Source organism: Mauremys mutica, chromosome 1 (genome assembly GCF_020497125.1).
Source record: "Mauremys mutica isolate MM-2020 ecotype Southern chromosome 1, ASM2049712v1, whole genome shotgun sequence".
NCBI lineage: Eukaryota > Metazoa > Chordata > Testudines > Geoemydidae > Mauremys > Mauremys mutica.
In genome coordinates, this window is record NC_059072.1 from 221,383,447 (window position 1) to 221,404,885 (window position 21,439).

The following is a 21,439-nucleotide window of genomic DNA, read 5'->3' on the forward strand; positions in this document are numbered from 1 at the left end:
TGCTTACCAAAGGTGCAGCTCTTGTTGGCTCCAAACTAGGCCTAGGTGCTGTTGAGTACATGTAGTTAAACAGTCGATCTATTTTTCTCAGAGGGACACCACCTCCTTGATCACTTATCTACAGAAAAAAGTCAAGGTTTTACTTGAACACTCAATATCTGCTCGGGAACAGAAAGTTCAAGCATCAAACACGGACAAAGCATTATTTAAATTACTTGTATAAACATTAATGCAAATGGAATGAGTGCCAGAACCTATACAGAGAACATAATTTAGTCGTAAAATTAAAGATAAATTTATCAAAAACATTACTAATGTGAGCATTTCTTTGAAAGTCAGTTCAGCAGTTTAAAAATATTATTAGTTTACCTTTATGGATAGATCTTCTTTCCCCAAAGTGACTAATGTTTTAATTGATGGATAGCCTTCTTTCCTACCTTCATGTAATTCCACTGTAGCTCTCATTGAGTTCTAAAGTTAAAACCATATGTTTTAGATTCTGATATATTCTCCACCTCAACTTTACCATAAATACTTTTAGTAAGAATGTACAAACTGGATACATTTTCACTGTGTTATTCTGAAAAACTTGTGAATAAAACTGCCCTACATGTATACATGGATACAGAAGAGGATATAGGTGAGTGAATTCAAGATGTAATTGACAGCAAGTCAACTATCAATTTATTACATTTTTATATTGTAATAGTTTACTGTAAGTAACTTAATATTTCTATTGGATACAATACCAGAAAGCACAAAACAATACAGTAGAACCTTGGAGTTATGAACACCAGAGTTACGAACTGACCAGTCAACCACAAATCTCATTTGGAACTGGAAGTACACAATCAGGCAGCAGCAGAGACAAAATAAAAACAAACAAAGAGAAGCAAATACAGTACAGTAGTGTGTTAAATGTAAATTACTAAAAAGATAAAGAGAAAGCAGCATTTTTCTTTTGCACAGTAAAATTTCAAAGCTGTATTAACTCAATGTTCAGTTGTAAACTTTTGAAAGAACAACCATAAAGTTTTGTTAAGAGTTACCAGCATTTCAGAGTTACAAACGACCTCCATTTCCGAGATGTTCGTAACTCTAAGGTTCTACTGTAAAGAAACGTATTTCTACATTAAATTACTCATACATACCAACACTGCCCACCTCCACAGTACAGACATTAACACTTGTATTAGTCATATAGATGAAATAAATCACTATACTTTGAAAATAAGTGCAACAGAAGTATAGTAAAGCCTTGATGTGCCTGACCCACATCAAAACTGTTATGTTGCAGTCATTTAATCAATGCAATTTGCACTCACAGTACATCACAAATGTAACACCACTTAAAGCTACTACTGTGTGTCTGACTTCTATATTAGTGCACAAATGATATTTTATAGTTTTACAAACACATCTACAGCATCACTCCACAAATTCGCACCAACTCTGTCCTAGAGAAAGTCACATATCATATAGCTCATGACAGGAAAGGGGAAAGATAGCAGTCAAGTACATGCACATTAATGGAGAACACAAAAAGAAAAATATATTCTTTGGAAAAACTCCACATTGCTTTCTACTGAATTTATTTGTTTTCTTTAATTTATAAAATGTGCGCAATTATGCCTTTCAGGGAACTTGCACATTATTTCACAAAACATACAATTTTTGCAGTTTAATATCTCTCCTATTGTCTCTGCTTTACAGTTTAACTTGTCAGTTATTCTGAAAATTAGTAAACAATTTTTTAAAAGTTAAACCATTCAAAAAGAAAACTGACATCCCTCAAGAGGAACACTAGCAGCCACCCAAATATTCCAGCCTTTAAACCAGGGGCCAGCAACCTCTGGCACGCGGCTCGCCAGGGTAAGTACTCTGGGGGGCCAGACCAGTTTGCTTACCTGCTGCGTCGGCAGGTTTGGGGGACCGTGGCTCCCACTGGCCACGGTTCGCCGTCCCAGGCCAATGGGGATGGCGGGAAGCAGCGCGGGTGAGGGATGTGCTGGCCGCGGCTTCCCGCCACCCCCATTGGCCTGGGACGGCGAACCGTGGCCAGTGGGAGCCGTGGTCCGCCGACGCAGCAGGTAAACAAACTGGCCTGGCCCACCAGGGTGCTTACCCTGGCGAGCCGCGTGCCAGAGGTTGCTGACCCCTGCTTTAAACCATCCAATAAGGCACAAATCCTGAGCAAAATAATAAGGTTTTGTACTGTACCATGAAGGTTAGTGTTAGAAATTTTACCACAAGCTGTTTTGAGTTAACCAAATGCAGAAAAGGGTACAACCATCACTGGAGAGTAAATGAGCGTTTGAAGTGTGTGCACTAGGGAAGGGCTCAAGAGCTAACTGTCATCACGTCACTCCAAACTTTCAAAAACAAAAAAATATGAGAACGCGAGGAAGAATTTTTTTTCCAAACATAATGGCTGAGAAGAACCTTAACTACAACATGCAATTACAATCAAAGCATTAATAAATCTTACCTACCTTGAACAACTCAAATAGCATATGAAACAGATGTGAGGGTACATAGACTACTTGAATAGGCTTGTCTGGAGCTTTAGCTAGAAATAAATAAAATTTCAGTTAGCTAAAAAGTTTTTTCAACATATTCCCTTTATGGTATCACAATTCACTCCATCTACTGTAGTAAGCTGAATTTGTAACAAATAAAGACAACTGTATAACTATGTTCTCTCTCACTTTCCAAACATGTAATAGTAGAACTTGAAAACATACTTCACGATTAAACACAGAATGCAGTCATATCAGATGGTAAGTAGAATCAGGCCTGGTAATTACCTACACAAGGTAACTCGGAAGAAAGCAAATGCAGCTGCCGGAAGTGATATTTGATTCACCATGCAGCACTTTCCCCTCAGCATCAAGAATTAAACAAATGCTCCTCTATGTTAGGGTACTCCTACCACTGGAGTCACTTTATTTAACTAATTAACTTTGCTGCCCCAAAAGGGAGAGTAATTAGGAGGGCAAGGGAAGAGACATCTCTGTATATGATCTTTGTAACTCAGTTTAAAAACTTATCTATTGAGTAAACAACAGCTAGCAATTATTCTTGTTCTATTAAACTTATATACCCCCTTATAGCACTTAAAATAAAATGAACTTCCTATTACCATTGAATTCTTCAACGTCCAACTCTGGTGCAACCAGATAGTACTGCTCACACAACATCTTAGCTGTTTCATAAGCATCTGTGAAAGAATAAAGCAGCATACTTTATCCCGAATTCTGCATTTATACAAAAAGGCTAGCAATGTTCATTCAACATCTCAGAATAACAAGGCTGCAAGCAGATATCTGACTTTTTAGGCACTGATTTACAAGTCTGAAATCAGTGTGCATTTTCATGTTACTTTTACTGTATATCTATGTTCCCATCCCCCAAGAAAGGGCACATTATTTTAAAAAAGGATTTACTATTGTAAGTACTGAGTTATATGGGTTGTGCAAGTAGAGGCAAACAACAGTCATCTTGCCTTGGAAATGTATGGTAGTATGAGAGCATACTTAACAGCACACAACCAGGCAAACGGCATCCTTAGGACAAGAGCCAAGGGGTGGGTTACAAGATCTGGCAACTCTGGGATGGTTTAAGCCAGGGTTTCTCAAACAGGGGTCGCCGCTTGTGTAGGGAAAGCCCCTGGTGGGCTGGGCCGGTGTGTTTACCTGCCCCGTCTGCAGGTCCAGCCAGTGGGAGCTGCGATTGGCCGGACCTGCGGACGAGGCAGGTAAACACACCGGCCCAGCCCGCCAGGGGTTTTCCCTACACAAGCGGCGACCCCTGTTTGAGAAACCCTGGTTTAAGCAGAGTAGGTGAAAGTAGTTGAGTATAGGCCAGCTGCCGTTCACTAAGGGTATGTCTACACTACACTACTGGATTATTCCAATTTTACAGAAATCGAGTTTTGGAAACAGACTGCATAAAGCCCAGTCAAGGCAGGGGTGAGGTCCATAGGTGAACTGTGTATGAAGCCGAAAAGGGGATTGGGGAGTACCAGATAGAACATCCCTCCCTATAATCCCTGTGTTTATGTTATACACAGGTACACTGAATTCTGACGGAGATATAGTAGACTCAGGAGTCATTAGGAGAAGCCTCCATACTCTGGTCTGAGGCTGATAAAGAAAAGGAATACTCCTCTAATGGTGGAACAGGAATCACTGTAATTTCTTTGGGGACAACCCTTACAGACACCATATGTGCACTCTGTGCCAAACTTCTAGTGCAGCTTGGACCGATGTGGGATGATGACTTGGGAAGCAGAAATTGCTGTAGCATGCATCAAAGAGGCAGGATCCCAGGAACTGGTAGCAGACCCAGTGCTTACTAAGGAACTAAGATTGCTCAGATTTGGATGGATCTTGTTTACCCAGATCAGAGGCTGGTCTCAGATTTATCCAAGAGAAAAAAGGTTTCAGTGAGCTTCTCTTGTTTTCTGAGTTTGTTATGAAAATGAACAACCAACAGAACATTTGCTCATGATATGCCGCTCAGTGAATATAAAAATAAACATTTTAAATGGCCACAATTAAGCGGTATAGCTGTCTTGCTTACAATACTTAGCAATACTTAAAACTGCTTGGAGATGTTTGTTCAGCCGCGAGGATTGAAGACCCAGTGCCAGATAACAGAAAAAAGTGTTTAAAAGCATTACCTGAAAAGAAACCTAACAACATACACTTAACTAACAAAACTATACTACAACTATTCTAAAAGTAACTGTAGTAAGAGGAGGTCCTGAGATATAAACCTTGATATTAGAGGCCCAGTATGAGGCCTAAGGCCTGAACTAAAGTAATGGTCAAGACTTTGCTAACATAAAGCAAAGTTAAGCTGTGAGCCAGAGACAGGCCCTGCTCACAGAAGCTGGCAAGGAAAGGGCTGATGCGGCAAAAAGAGACATACCTAAAAGGTACTGGACACCAGATATCAGAACATTCGCATACTTGTACACTCCACACAGATAATAAGGAACAAGCTGACCCATCCCAATGACAGGGCCAAAAGGGTAATATGATGGATAGAGTTGTTTTGTTCGAACCAGCATGTACAAGATGAGAGGCGGCACCTTACTACGTAAAGGGGTTGCACCTCAATACGTCAGGAGTGATGTGTAACTTGTTTGTACCTCTGTATAAGAATACACCTCTGAGTGGATGTCTTTGTCCAGCCTAAGGGGCAGTGGAAAGTCACGCCACTGACTGAGCTGAGTCCATTGCCAGGGGGCACATATTCGTAGTATGTCCTGTAGAGTAAAGTCTAGAGGGAACTATTACTGTGCTTCGTTTGACAATAAACCTGGCCGATGTGCCTTCGTACCTTACTAGAGTCTGTGGTCACTGGGGGTTCTCGTCGGGTCTGCTGTGTCAGCTATTTGCGCAGAGTTGGGACAGCACATAGAGGGAACACACGCACACAGATGATTGATATCAACATTGAACAGAGCAGAGCACCACACCGGTAGCTACTGACGACAGTAACTATCTATACAAATTTAAAAATTAATTATGCAAATATGCAAAAATAAACATATTGCTTGCAAGTCTGTATCTTACCCGTGGGCATTAAGAAGGACCTCAAAGACAGTTGGTCCCACCCTGCCATTTTATGCTCTCAGGAGGTAGGCTTGAGGGCACTTACAATACAGGCCTGGGCCAAAGGATACTGCTGGCCAAAAGATTCCAATCTCAAGAGCACTAGGAACACACGGGCACCAAGAGTGGAACACATATCGAAAAGCACTTGAAGAACTCACTTAGAAGGGTGAAACTGATAGGTGTGGATCCATGGTGTGTGTAGCTTAAATTAATTATTGTAGAAACTTGAAATGTGTTTTCCGTGTTTATTTTTCATGATTAATATAAGTTACTACACCTCTACCCTGATATAATGCGGTCCTCGGGAGCCAAAAAAATCTCACTGCCTTATAGGTGACACTGCTTTATATCGGGTACGCCGTGCCGGACTGGACCGGCTTCCCCGGTGGTGATTTAAAGGGCCTGGTGCTCCAGCTGCTGCGGAGAGCCCCAGGCCCTTTAAATCACCACCAGAGCTCTGGCAGCGGGGCTCGGGTGGGGATTTAAAGGGCCCGGGGCTCCACACAAATTCGGATATAACGCGGTAAAGCAGCAGGGCTCGGGTGGCGCTTTAAAGGGCTCGGGGCTCCCCGCTGCTTTACCGCGTTATATCCGAATTCGTGTTATATCGTGACACGTTCTATTGGGGTAGAGGTGTATTTTGTCTAATGGCAGTATCTTAGTGCTGCGTAACAATGTCAACCTTACACCAGTCCTTAGAACAGGGCTCTCTATCCTGGGTGCATATCTTGATCCTCAGCAATCCCTTTGATCACACAGACACTGCTGAGAGTCACAGCTACTTGCCTTTTTTTTTTTTTTTTTTTTTTTTTTTTTAAATCACAGAGTCCCATTGGTCAGGAATAGGATGAGAAGCACGCATTAACAGAATGCTGCTGCTTACTACAGTCTTTCATCTTCCCTCTAATTAATTAATTAAATTTTCCTTGGCAATATTTCTAACATAAATCTGATTAAGCATGTGGATTTCAGAACATGGCTCTTAAACCAGAAACTGTATCCTCAGGGCCCAACTTCCAGAAGAAGACCATGCAGAGTACAGGCTGAAAGCAACTAATGATTAAAGGTCTAGAAAACATGACCTATGAGAAAAGATTGAAAAAAAACAAACCTAGGTTTGTTTAGTCTGGAGAAGAGAAGACTGGGTGGGGGAGGAAGGGGGAGAGACATGATAACAGTTTTCAAGTACATAAAAGGTTGTTACAAGAAGGAGGGAGAAAAAATATTCTAGTTAACCTCAGAGGATAGGACAAGAAGCAATTAACTTAAATTGCAGAAAGGGAGGTTTAGGTTGGACATTAGGAAAAATTTCCTAACTGTCAGGGGAGCTAAGAACTGGAACAAATTGCCTAAGCAGTCTGTGGAATCTCCATCATTGAAGATTTTTAAGAACAGGTTAGACAAACACCTGTCAGGAATGGTCCAGTTATTACTTAGTGCTGCCTTGGATGCAGGGGACTGGACTAGAAGACCTCTTGAGGTCCCTTCCAGTCCTACACTGCTATGACTCTTTGCACAAAATATACATTCTTTGAAATCTACTTAGGGCAGAGCTCAAACTCACCGTATGTGGGTACTTCTCAGGTTCACTGGCTACAGTATGTCAGTTTTTTGGTTTGGTGGACTATTTGGGGTGTCCCTTAGTCAAAATATGAGGTCATTTGAACACTAACCCTGGCCCCAGGCCTCCTCAAGACACAGCAACTTTCAACAAATAAACGTGGATTTTAGCACACTTAGAAAAATCAGTAAGCTAGTCTCAACTAGAAAATGCATTTTGAGGGGTACTGAAACTATGAGAATTTGGGTCAAATTCAGCAAATAGTTTTAGCTGGGAAAAAAACCCAAAATGAAAATTTTAAAAATGTCATTTCATATCAACATTTTGTTTCAATATATCATTTCAAATTGATATTAAAAATATTTCATTTTACCTTAATAAAAAGAATTTAAGTTTTTTGTTTTATCAAGAAAAAATGAATAAATTCAAGTTTCAGTTTGAAACTGTTTTATTCCCCCCCTTCTAATTTTTCAGTTCAGCCACTGAATCAAAAAACAATTATTAATCAACTCTAGTCTCATCTTTAACTAGTGGTGCTACAGTCTCACTATAACAAAACAACTCAAGGATTATATAGCCGTGCCCAAGTGATCAATACTTGTTAGATTTGAATGTTGTAATACAGTAGCTTAGATTTCAAGACTCATCAATATGGCATCAATAATTACTATGGTTTAGAACAGGAAAACAAAATCAAAGGAACATCAAGAATCCATTTTGATTATATTTCCTGCTTTGGCAATCTATGCCATATCTCCACCTGCTGACAAAAAATTGCAACACAATGCACACAAAAGCTATCTTGGAAACACACTGCACAAAACAGCACTTCTTATAAGGCAGCCATTGTTAACTGATAAAAATAAACTGTTTCACCAATTACAATGTATACTGGAAAACACTAATTTATGAAGAATTTGCAACTGCAATGACTTCATAAAAAAAAAGAAAATCTGAATCTATAGGGTTAGAATTCTTTGATATCAAAATAACACAAACTCTTATAATTTATTCTCAAGTTTTGTAATTTATAGTTATTTATAATTCATACACTACATTTCACATGGTTTCACCAAACATTCAAAAACTCCTTTTAAAAAAGCTCAGTAAAAATGAGGTCACTTTGAGATAGTCACTTACTCCAAAAGCAAAACTGGGATAAGGTTAACATTAATTTCAAATGCTTATAAAGCAGCAAGACTGTAAGTGAAACATTACAGACACATCAACTGATACACAAATGTATAACAAAGGGTGAAATAAAGTACCACATTGCTTGAATACAGTTTCACTTGCAATCAGTACTACGGAATTAGTATATATATTAGGCAGCTGCTACTTAAATATTGAAAAAAGCTTTGTAATTCTGCTGTATTAGAGGCTTGCTGAACAAACTTGTTCTGTAGGGTTTAGCATGTCTTTTTTCTTCCTTTTTAATATACTTGAACTTCTATACTGTTGCTTACATAAATTATGTATTTTATAGCATATATCAAAATAAAAATTTCAAGTACGAGCATGGATAGATTCTGTAGTTTTAAAAAGGTGCTTTGTGTTCCACTAGTTTCTCATGTGGTGTCTCTCCTTCCTTCATAAGGATCATAATACCCTCTCCTAGCACTAAGGATTCCCTCCAACTACTTTCTTCATTTTTCTTCCCTCTTTTAAAGCATTGTGGTCACACTCCCTTAGAGGCGATCAGTTTTGCTCTTTGAGTTAATATGGAGGAAATCAGATCAACGGAGAACAGCATGAAGAGATACCTCCTCTCATGAGTGTAAAATGGTTATGCTTCCACTATGTTCATAGCCCTTGTCAACCCAAGAACTGAAGATCAAGATTTGATGCCCAACACCAGTTCTCATATGGCATCCCAATATTCTTGCACTAGATTACATCCTGGCATAGTTGGACAAAATATGTCTTCACATGAGAATATATCAACTGAGAATTCAGATACACACATTCCATACACAGATAACACTTATAGATACCCAATGTTTGTATGCCTGTACTGTTACAGACAACAAAAAAGATTCAGGGTTATTAATACAGTACTTTGAGTAATAATTCATTTAAAGTACAATACAGAAATATATTTCTTGCACCCCTCAGAAGCAGTGCAAAGGCTTAGGGGAGTTGGGGTAACAGCGGACTTGAGGGAGAAGGAAGTAATTGCTGGGAAAGGAGCCTGGGTGTGAACTTCGAGGGTTGTTGGGTATGGGTGGGAAAAGTATGAAACAGGTTTTTTGCGGGGGTGGGGAGGGATTGTTAGGGAGCTTCCCCCATGCAGACCCTGGCTGACCCCTAGTCTCTTCCATTCAGTCAGGAACATCTGCCCCTGTCCCCCATGTGTCCTTGAACTTCCTGTCCACATGTATTCCTCCACTCCCACTCAGACATTTATTCTCCCCATCCAGCTCTGCACCTCCTCCCCCATACCCAGGTGTCCCTGCACCCCTTCTCCCTGTTATAGAATATCAGGGTTGGAAGGGACCTTAGGAGGTCATCTAGTCTAGCTCAAAGCAGGACCGATCCCCAGATTTTTGCCCCAGATCCCTATATGGCCCCCTCAAGGACTAAACTCACAACCCTGGGTTTAGCAGGCCAATGCTCAAACCACTGAGCTATCCCTGTCCTCCATCTCCACACATCTCTGTATCCGCACTCAGCCAACCCCTGTCCCTATGTGGCCCTGCACCCCCTCCACCATTCCCATGTGTCTCTGTGCCCCCACTTAGACACCCCCATCTCCCTATCTGGCCTTGCAGCTCCCTCCCCTCGGTGGCCCTATGCCTGCACTCCCATTCAGCCCCTGCCCCAGTCTGTCCTCCCTCACTAGCCCTTATGAGCCCCTGTCCAATCCCCCAGCAGCATCATGCTGTCTGTCTCCTCATAGCTCCTGTCTCCTGACCTCGTCCGACAGGCGCCCCGAAAAAAGCAGTTTCTCTCTTCCCCAGATGGCTGGAAGCTGCTGCTTTGTTCTATCTCCACAGTGCCCTCTGGTGGGCAAAAGGCAGAACTGCAGCAACTTTCCAGTGAAGTTACAGTATTTTCTGATGGGACTGATGGGAGAGGCTGCTCTGTTCTAGCACCAAAGCGCTCTCTGATGAGCAAAAGGTGTAATTGCAGCAACTTTCCAGTAGAAGCTTTTTTCTGCACAAAAAATTTAAAATTATGTCTGGCTCATTAACTATGTGTGCACGCAGTGCGACAGAATTCCCCCAGGAGTAATTATAATGTCACTTTCTTATGGTGTTTGTTTCTTTATTGTAGAGCCTTACTTGAATAATTGTACAAGAACAGATGATTACCTATACCCTTGATTTCCTTTAGAAAGTAGAATATGTATTCTTAAATACTTTCTGGAAAATAATTTAACAACCACATCAAACATAAGAAAAGGATAAAAAACTTTAATCTGTCCTTGTAGTACAAAATAAAGTTATAATTCTATTTTTTGTAGCTATATTAACATTCCACTAGTTTCAGATTTTTGGATTTTGAGGCTACTAGAAAGTGTGATCTAGTAGATAAAGCACCAGGCTCAGACACAGAGACATGAGTTCTAGTTCCAGTTCTAGTTCTGCCCCTGGCCTGCTGGGTGTCCTTGGACAAGACTGTACTTCACCTCTGTCTCAGTTTCCCAATATGTAAAAAGGAGATAACTGTACCCACCTTCCTAGTCAAGTACATTGAGATCCACAGATGAAAAGTGCTGTAAGAGCTAGATATTAATAATATTATTAGAAACTTTGATATTTTTATGGCCTCGCTATAAGCAACTGAATGTGTATCATTCCTTAGAGGTTTTTTAAAATTTTAATTAAATGGAAATAAATTTTCTGCCTTGGACACCTTAACTAGTTATGTATGTATAACTGTAAATTGGGGTTTGAAACAATACAAATATTAAATTTATCTACTTACCTTTCACTACCTCAGCCACATTACAGGTAGGATCAATACTTCCAATATGCTTGGGATGAGCAGGATTAGTATCTCCACCAAAAAGGAGTGCTAAGAGGAAAAAAAGTTGATAGTTAAGTGAATGGCTATTACATTTAAAACAACATAAAAAAAGTTAAATCAGACAATGTGTTGACAAGATTCGGTGTCACACTGCAAAAAAAGATACTCCTCCATAATGTCAGTCCCTGATCAAGACTATTGCCCTCTTGCTAGAAAAAAACCACTTTGTTTAGTAATTATAGCTTGCAATATCTGATATGATGTGAGAAATGAATGCATTGGAGTCCATTTATGTCTATCCAGAAGAAAGAGAAAAAGTCTCATAGTTTTGGGGATAGATTAGAGCAGGGGTAGGCAACCTATGGCATGCGTGTTCAGTGGCACTCACACTGCCTGGGATCCTGGTCACCGGTCCGGTGGGCTCTGCATTTTAATTTAATTTTAAATGAAGCTTCTTAAACATTTTAAAAATCTTATTTACTTTACATACAACAATAGTTTAGTTATATATTATAGACTTATAGAAAGAGACCTTTCTAAAAACATTAAAATGTATTACTGGCACGCAAAACCTTAAATTAGCGTGACTAAATGAAGACTCGGCACAGCACTTCTGAAAGGTTGCCAACCCCTGGACTAGAGTCAGTACAGATACAACTGAATTCATATAATTATCTCAGTGCACAGCTATTACAATAATGAGGATGTTACAATAAGAAGGTCCCAGTAGGTAGGAACTGTAAGTATAAAAGGTTTCTAATACTTAGCACCCATTTGTCAACAATAAATTAAACAAAATTCTGTAGGGGTCAAGGCCAAATTACATGAAGCCTCTGTTTTCAAAACTTGTCCTAGCCATCTCTCTTTCAACACTTGAGAGCCATTTGCCCTTAACTAATCAAGGCTGGACCACTAGAGTTTGTATACACAAAGAAATTCCCCCAGTTTGATTAAAGGTGTAATATTAAACTGGTTTAGTTAAACTGCTGCAACTCTGTACAAACTAATGATATAAGCCAGGTTTAAATTGGTATGAGTGTCCAGATTCAATGTTGCACCAGCTAACTAAACCAGTTAACATCACAGTTAGTTAAACGGGTGCAACTGGTTTCCTTAGACTAGACCTACAAACTCTGATAATAATAAATAAAGGTTTCATCCTAACATTTATTTTCTAAGAGGGGCCTTTTTATTTATCTAGCTTTGTTGTCTTTGTTTCTATGTCTGGCCAGATTTATTGCTAAGTGGATATACTATTCTAATCTTTTTATCCTTGTTATACTAGTGCATTTAACACCTTTCACTGGTCATATTATAAATAAAAGTTACTGGATACATATGTAATTGTTAGTAAAATACCCTGGATTTAACCTTTTTCCTACTATATAATCCTACCATATGTAGTGTGCCCATGTTTCTAAGATGTCACAAACAGAAAAATACTGGACAGGGAATGAAACCCTAGAGCCATGATACAAATATACACTTCAAGAGATCACAAGATTGACCTTAACTTTGAAATGCAACAAATATTGGTTACTGGGAGCTATGTAAGTAATTTCTTTCACACTACAAGATGAATACCAACAATGGATACTTAAACAGTACAAACCTGAGAATCTAATTTGAGGGAAAGTGTGAAAATCAGAACTACTGTGTTGATTAATAAAGGGAAGAATAAAAATTTAACTCTCAGGTGAGAAATACAGTTTTTTTTAGAAAAGAAAAAAAGAAGAGGTTGGTGAATTAACAACAGGAGACAGCATAACTTGCTGGAAACTATTTAGCTCTTAAAATATGCACAGTGAACAAACACACAAAAAACTGAAAAGGAGGAAGACTTTTTTGTGTCTGATGATGAAACGTGTCAAATCTACAGAGCGGACTGGTAGGCAGAGAAGATGCAGTTATTTTACTAGTACCTAAAAATACCTTATACATCACCTTGCACACTGTATCTGCTAACAGAGTGAAAAAAATGTACAGTCACATTGACAAAATAGAACTGTGGAGTTTCACTGCAAGCCTATCACTTTGGAATACAGGGCTATTATTCTGCTTAGTGGTTCAGATTAATTTCTAGACACCTCAAAAATACTGCACTACTTAAAAAACCAATTGTCACAATATATCATATACCATCTTCACCTCAGAATATTAAAATTAGTCATTGGTGCGAGGAATGCCAAATCAATGCTGTCATTTTAGGTTTATAAGCAACAACCAATTATTCCTCCAAGTTGAAAAACAAAGCAATTACTTACTGTGCTGGTTAATAAGCATGCGGAAAGAGATGCGGTTGGTGTAGAACCTATCTAGAAAATACTGGATGTTACTGCTAACAAATGGATCAAAGCCATACTTTTCCTTGTACTCAATCACCCCTTGAGCCATGGTAGGAACCACATCATTGTGTCTGTTTCTTACTTTAATTAAAACTTCTAAAAAGCTGAAAGAAACAAAATTAGAAAGAGAATGTTAGAGTAACAGGAATCTCTGCATCTCACACCACATATAAGAATTTCTTATTGTTTATCCCCCAGAGTCTCCAAAAGTTTATCAAAGAAACAAAAGTCCAACTACATTACTACCTACCACACGTCATGCTAAAGGGAAATATATTAGGGTGCAACTGTATGTTCAAACTAGTGTAAACATTCAAGGCCTCTTGATAACTAGTTATGTCCCATAAAAAATTATTTAAAATTGTGTTTTTGCCAGACCTTTCTTATCTGTCAATCCAGAACAGATGTCACATATTCTGCTTGGTTCGCAAATTCTGCAGGAGACAGTGGATTGGTGGGGAGCTCTCTCAGAAGAGACCAGTTAGCTGATTATCAGAATTACCAGAAAGGTGTCCCCAGAGTTTGTTTTTAGAATAGATACCAGATGGAAGGAATTTATGAGGATGATTATGTTTAGGTAATGAGCAGTATCGCCATGTGCACAGACAATTCTGTTCAGTTTCTTTTTATGCCTCTAGAGGGCAGAAAACACACAATGGTGCTTTCTCCTTTTTCCTGTGGTATCTTCCCCTTTGAGATCAAGAAGTTTTAGGAGCATACTTTCAGTTATTCTTTTTAATGGTATTGATGCAAGACAACAGTAGGCATATGTTCTAAAATAGATGGAAAATGTTACTTTCTTGTCAAAGCAGACCAGAGCCTGTGATACTTAAAGAATTACCCTTTCCTTTTACATACAATTCTTTTGAGGTACAAAATATTGAAAAGAACCATTCACATTTTTAAAAAGGATGACTTGAATATCTTTTTATTAATCTCAAAACATGAAAAGTTAGCAATCTTCACCTCTGACACTTTTCTCATTGACATTAATGACGATCATATACTACATTGACAATGCTTTCTTCCTTCCTTCAGGATCAAATAGAAACAAATGCAACATACTTTCCAAAAGGAAGCAAAGATGGTGATGCTTTTATTAAGTTGTAGCTGTGTCTGCAAAACTAAGGAGTCTTTTTATATGCTAACTCAATGGGTTTATAATGAGCACAGAAGAACAGTATTTGACAAACTGAGTGAATAATTCATTAAATTAGAACCTAAGCACCACCTCTGGAAGGAAATAATAATAATACATTAGATTGTATGAAGTTATAGAAAATGGAAGACTGATTAGTCACTAGAATTTACTTCTTCTAAGGCCTTGTTTACACTACAGAGTTTTGTCAACGCAAATTATGCGGACAATCAAAAACCACTATAATCACATTGCTTGTGCACATTCACATAACACCCTTTCCGTTGGCAAAGCATGTCCACAGTTGGTGCTCTAGCATCAACAGTGAGAGCAATGCACTGTAGGTTGCTATCCCACTGTGCTTCTCGCCATTTTCTGCAGCTAGCAATTGTGGGAAGGCGGAGTGGATTGCAATGCATCATGGGTGCAGACAATGTCCTATGATGCAGTTTTTTCCATCTCATCATTCCATAGACTTCTGACTGCATTCTGCAGCATTTCCAACGGCCCCTGTTTACTGTGCACCTGCCATCTCAGTCTAAAAGGATGGATCCTGCACTGTCGTCTACTGTTGTGGTCACTGGTCTGAACATATTGCACATGGTCATGTAGTATATCACAAGCTCCCAATCTGAACAGGAATCAGAAGTGCCTGACCTGCTGTGTGCCATGGAAACAAGCAACACCAGATTACTGCTGGCATTCATGGAGCAGCTGCACATGGTGGACCATTGATTTTGAGCTTTGGAAACAAGCATTGAATGGTGGGATCGTATTGTGATGCAGGTCTGGGATGACGAGCAGTGGCTGCAGAACTTTTGGATGCGGAAAGCCACCTTCCAGGGACTGGGTAAAGAGCTCGCCCCAGCATTGCAGGGTGAGGACACCAAAATGAGACTTTCGCCCTTGAACTCTGTAGTCAACAAACTTGTTTTATCTAAACCAGTGTGTTTGGTTTGAAGTGTTTGGGAAACTCCATTCCAGGTAACAGGATTTGTGCACATAATTTTCTATTAATGAAATGATGGACTTTATATGAGCTTGTATTGTCCAGAAGGAGAGAGCTGGGCACTACAAGATGCACATGTCTAGGGGAAAGTCTGGGACTTGGAGTTTGCTGGTGTTGCCCTGCAGCGTAATTCATTGGTGGCTGGCTATAGCAATCAAAGTAATATCTGGGAGTAATTCACATGCTGAAGGCTGCGTGTGAGCTAAGCAAGAGTGGTTGCTCTCACAGTAAACAGTATAAAAGGCACCCCAGGCTGGAGAAGTGAGTGGACACTGCTGTTCAACAGTCCAGATTGTACCCTGGGTAATGTCACATGTACCTCTCTTAATGAGTAATAATGTATCCATTTCCCCTAAAGATGCTTTCCCCTTCAGCCTACATTGCTGATTGTGAAGGAATGTTCCTCTTTTAAAATAACATATTCACCATCTCCCATCTAATCAGCAATTCTTAAGTGCCTCCACAAATGGCTCATCTAGTCTTTCAAAATGACATCTTACTTTGCAAAATAAGCAGTAATGTGGAAGTCTTAACAGACCACTGCCTAATCCCAAATCTAAAGAATTTTAAAATAAAGAAGGGCTGTTCTTACATACTCACCTCCCTTGATGATTGGACAAGCATCCCCTCTTCAAAACTACTTTAATGCTTAAGGCTTCAGAGATTCTTTTAAATAGATTAGGCCTTTCTGATTATGTGTGATCTGTAACCACTGAAATCTCAGAGTTAAATGCCAAGAAAAGAGAGGTTTCAGCCCTCTGCTTCCTAGCTGTGAATGGCAAAATCATTTTTTTGGTTGCAAAGAAGTACAGTAACATAAAATCTTATTTTCTCTTCTGCAAATAGAGACACAGTGCTACAAGGAAACAAACCTGAATTTCTTTATGTTTCATATCAGAAAGCATGCTTGCCTAGAAACCAGAATCCTTCAGCAGTACAGAGGACGACATATATTATAAAGGAATCCTTAGTTATTTCTAGGATGCAACTGCTCCTCCTCCTATCTTCAAAGATGCTTTGCTTCACTCTTGAATATATTTCTGTCTATGAACTAAGATAGTTCTAAATGTTTTTTAAAAAGGCTAACAAACTGAATATATGTTTATTTGAGTTTATCACTTTTTCTTAATCTTGCTATGTCCCATGTCTGTCAAGTTGGCCCCTGATCTTTTCACGTTAGACTGTAGAAGAGCACCAATTATTTCAAACAAAGCTCACATAACACCAGAATGGAGAAATTTATTAATATTCTGAGTTAGTCATTAGTAACCAAGTTTTCAAAATACTGCATACCATTTCACCAAGACCAGAGTAAGTAACAGTGAGTTGCACAGAGCAGGAATTCTTAGAAAGCTGATTAAACCTAGTCAACTTCATGTGCTTTGGCAGATGTGCATGAAGGCAGCATCAATAAGAAAAAGAGGAGTTCTATACTCCTTCATTTTATAACTTCCTACCCAGAAACAATAGCTACATGAAGACAAGCTGAGATTATGTAACAAGATCCATAGTAGATCTTAGTAGTCAATACATTTGGAGAATTCTATTGGCAAATAACCTTGTATTTTTCATGAAAAATCTTTCACTGATGCCCCCACTTACAGAGATTACCTAGCATTAACCCCTTTGGAGCAAGGCTGAAGAGCTCCATAATTTGTAAACAGACCAAAGGAGCAGTTTTACCAAAATGTGCATCAGATCTAACTTCTGACCTGGCTTTTGTATAAGCACAAGAGTGTCACCACAGCTTTAGCAGAGTAAGCGTGGTAACCTGTAATAGCAATTTCTGAATAAGTCACAATTCAAGTGACTATCCATTTAGATTACTACTGATTGGATATGTTAACCCTTTTTGACCTATCCTCAAACACAAGAAAAGAGTTATGCAAAAACTTTCATCTCTCCACCTAAAAGGAGAAGGCATTTTTGATATCCAGCGTATGGAGAAAGTCTTCCACTTGAAGGATTTATAATGAGAGATAGGCAGAGGGACTCATTTTAAATGGAATTTGTATATAAGCTGAGTGAGAAATTTGTGATGAAGTTTGAGAATCACTTAAAAACCAAGAATGAAACATGAGGACATATCTTATTTACCTTTTATTTACCAGAAGAGAAAATAGCTATTAGAAATGTCAGTTTAAAGTGCAGTTCTGGTCTACACAGGAAAAAACTAAACACAACATCTTACGCAACAGATCAGCAACAAGTCTAATCCGTTTACTTTAATGACAAAAAGAATTTATTACTTCAATTCTGTTAGCACTGCAGAACCAATATAACTGAGGGAGCATCGGCAGAGTTTATTCCTTCTCATGCATCATCCACAAAATTGTCTACCAAGTTTCAAATGAAGGGCCAAATTCTGTGTTCAGTCATACCTGTGTAAACTCAAAGGAATCATATGGTTATGCAGATGTAATGGAGAACTTTTGGAACTTGCTTTCTCCTCAACTCTGTAACAGTCCAAGTCCATTAGCCTTCAGAGTCCCCACCTTCTCTCCCTTGACTATGAAGATATGAATGTAGGACAGGGCTGAATAGCAGTGGTGTTGGAGTCTGTTGATTAGTTTTTGTTATATTTATGCTGTTACTAGATTATTTGATATGATTTTGGGTAACTGATGGGTCAGCCTATATATTAGTATATTTTTAAGAGAGTGTCAAGGGTGCCTACAGTATTGGATGGACTCTCTAAATTGCAGTTTATTAAACATCTAAGGTAAATAAAAAGACAATCTACAGAATCTTTCCTTTAATGGTATTGATGCATGAGCAAGAAAGGAGCTAGTATGATTTTCTCATCTGAGGTAGAGTGTTTGTTACTGACAGTAAGAAAATCAGAATAAGATTGATCTTCAGTGGAAGTTGTGGCTTGCTCTTCTCTGGTCTGAATTTGGCCCATGAAATCTTTCACTTCGAAGTCACTAGTCTGAATTCAGCTCTGATAGATAGCAATGAAGGGTTAAATCCTGTCCCCATTGTAATCAATGGCAACACTCCCATTGTGTGTCCAATAGTGACAGGATTTCACCCGAAGTAGTTTTTATTGCCTGGTAAGTGTTCTGTTCCAAGTTATAGATCTGTGTGAAATATTAATACATTAACATAATATATTAAAATATTATAACAGAGTACCTGAGCTCGAGGAAAACAGAGTACTTAAGTAGGTTTTTTAGTAGTACCTTTAGTATACCTTTATTTATATATAATTTTTTCTTTTACATATCTTTAATTTAACACATTATACAGTATTGCAAGTTAGGAACTAGCAGGATACAGCATAGGTTGTTCAAACAAACTTAGATTTTATGTTTGAGTTAGTACAAACTCAGTCTTTACCTGAATTCTACGTTTCAAATTTGATTACTTCTGTGCTGTTACAATAAACAGAAATCCTGGCTTGTAACAGATCATTTTAGTTTAAAATAAATCATTACTTACTTATCCAGAATATGAGGATCCTCAGGGCTTTTATTTTCATATTCTAAAAACTCAAGGAAACTTTGCATGTACCTGAAATATAAAGAGAGGTGACATTAAGAACTAGGGGTAAAATGTTCAAAGACACCTAAGTGACACAGAAGCCCACTCAGACAGATCATATCTGGCCATGGCACTCTTACTGAAGAAATATCAGGACTTACAGAAACCATCCTCAAGCCACTCACCACACAAAGGGCCAGCTTCCTTCAAGACATAACCAACTTCCTCTAGAAACTCCACAGCATTAACAACCTCTCTCAGAACATCATCCTTGCCATTGCAGATGTCACCTCCCTATAACCCACATCCTTCACAATGATGGCATGACCACCTGCCTCACATATGTACAAGGCAATGGACACCACTCACTATTGCCCAAGCATACTGTCAAACTCATCCATTTCATCCTCACCCATAATATTTTTACATTCAACAACGCTTTGTCCAAACCCTAGGAACCGCCACGGGTACTAGGATGGTTCTCCAATATATGGCAACCTCTTCATGGGATACCTTGAAGAAGAATTTCTGGACAAATGCACCATGAAACCAACTATATACCTTAGATATATTGATGATACTTTCATCCTCTGGACAACCAACCGAAATTCCCTCACTGATTTCCACCACAACTTCAATGATCACCACAATTCCATTAAACTCTCTCTAGAACACTCCCGGCACCAACATCAACTTCCCGGACACCCTGATCAGCTTCAGCAATGGAACCCTACTGACCACTGTATACAAGAAACCCATGGCTCATCACACTTACATACACAGATCAAGTAACCACCCCAAATACACCAAGAAACCTGTTATCTGCAGCCAGGCACTCAGATATCACAGAATATACTCAGTGGAGAAAGTCCAGGATACACCTTAACACACTTAAAACTGCCTTCACCAAACAAGACCACTCCCCCAGAGAAGTAGATCGTGTCATGGAACACGCCACCCAAATACTCCAAGAGAAACGCCTTCAAAACAGGAAAAAACCCTCTGACCACAGACACCTAGTTGTCACCTACCACCCCATACTGGAATCCATACAGGGTATCATTTAATAGTTACAACCTATACTTGTTGAGGAACACATCTTGAAAGAAATCTTTCCCAAACCCCCTCTTCTGGTCTTCAAACAACAGACACCCCTGCCCCACAATCTCACCAAGCTCATTATCAGAAGCAAGTCCCCCACAGACCAGGACCCACCAACTCAATGCAGCACCAGACCCTACCATAACTGATGAAAAACTTGCAGACATATACAATGGTCAATACCCTTCAACACACTTTTCAAGATCCATGGGTCATATACATGCCTATCACAATATGTTGCGTACCTCATCCAGTGCACTAAATACCCCAATAACTATTTGGGTGAAACCAAACACTACACTTTTGAATGAATTCACAGAGAAAAATGATAAAAGACAGGACACCATATCACCTGTGGGCAAACACTTTTCTCAAAATGACAACTGACCTCTCAGTCCTCATCCTCAAAGGAAACCTACACAACACCTTCAACAGACAAACCTGAAAGCTTAAATTCATAACTTTGCTCTACACTAAAAATCAGGGTCTTAATAAAGACACTGGATTTATGGCTTGTTCAACAATCTGTAGCCCAATAATCTCCCTTTTTTGTTCTATGACTGCAGCCGTGTTAACAGGCTACATCACCCTGAATAGTATCTTAGAATGTGTTAACTACTTATGTTAAACAATCTGTTACAACTTGTATTTAGCTGTGACACCCTGAGTAGGTTTATAAACCCAAAGAAGAGCTCTGAAAGCTCAAAAGCCGTCCCAGGGCAATGGGGGTGGCGGGAACTGCGATCGGCCGAACCTGCCGACAAGGCAGGTAAACAAACTGGCCTGGTCCGGCCCACCAGGGTGCTTAGCCTGGCGAGCCGTGTGCTAGAGGTTGCCGATCCCTGACATATACAGTACACAAAAAGAGTTCCCTACAAAGGCTGCTACAAAGTGGGACAATTCCAAGAAAAGAAAAAAAAAGGACAGTCAGAATTAGCATGCATAAAAAAATCTATAATTTAAACCAAAAAACAGAAATCCACACTTTTAAATTAAAAAATCTAATTTAAATAATCAATTTCTTTAAATTAAATACAGGTTCTTTTTTAAAAATAAACCTATTCAATATTCAATTTGAAATTGACAACCTATGTTAAGTATCAGAGGGGTAGCCGTGTTAGTCTGGTTCTGTAGAAGCAGCAAAGAATCCTGTGGCACCTTATAGACTAACAGATGTTTTGCAGCATGAGCTTTCGTGGG

The 21,439-nt window shown here is 39.1% G+C and overlaps 1 protein-coding gene across 1 annotated transcript in view; it reads right to left on the reverse strand.

The window, feature by feature from the left end:
- The window catches only part of PDK3 (pyruvate dehydrogenase kinase 3), a 79,323-nt gene that overhangs the window by 16,971 nt on the left and 40,913 nt on the right, over nucleotides 1–21,439 (reverse strand). The window contains exons 3-9 of the mRNA XM_045006724.1: nucleotides 19,097–19,168; nucleotides 13,425–13,609; nucleotides 11,119–11,208; nucleotides 3,143–3,220; nucleotides 2,493–2,569; nucleotides 370–471; nucleotides 8–118 (exon numbers count right to left, since the gene is read on the reverse strand). Of these exons, the coding sequence (XP_044862659.1) occupies nucleotides 8–118; nucleotides 370–471; nucleotides 2,493–2,569; nucleotides 3,143–3,220; nucleotides 11,119–11,208; nucleotides 13,425–13,609; nucleotides 19,097–19,168 (715 nt within the window). The remainder of the gene's footprint in view (nucleotides 1–7; nucleotides 119–369; nucleotides 472–2,492; nucleotides 2,570–3,142; nucleotides 3,221–11,118; nucleotides 11,209–13,424; nucleotides 13,610–19,096; nucleotides 19,169–21,439) is intronic.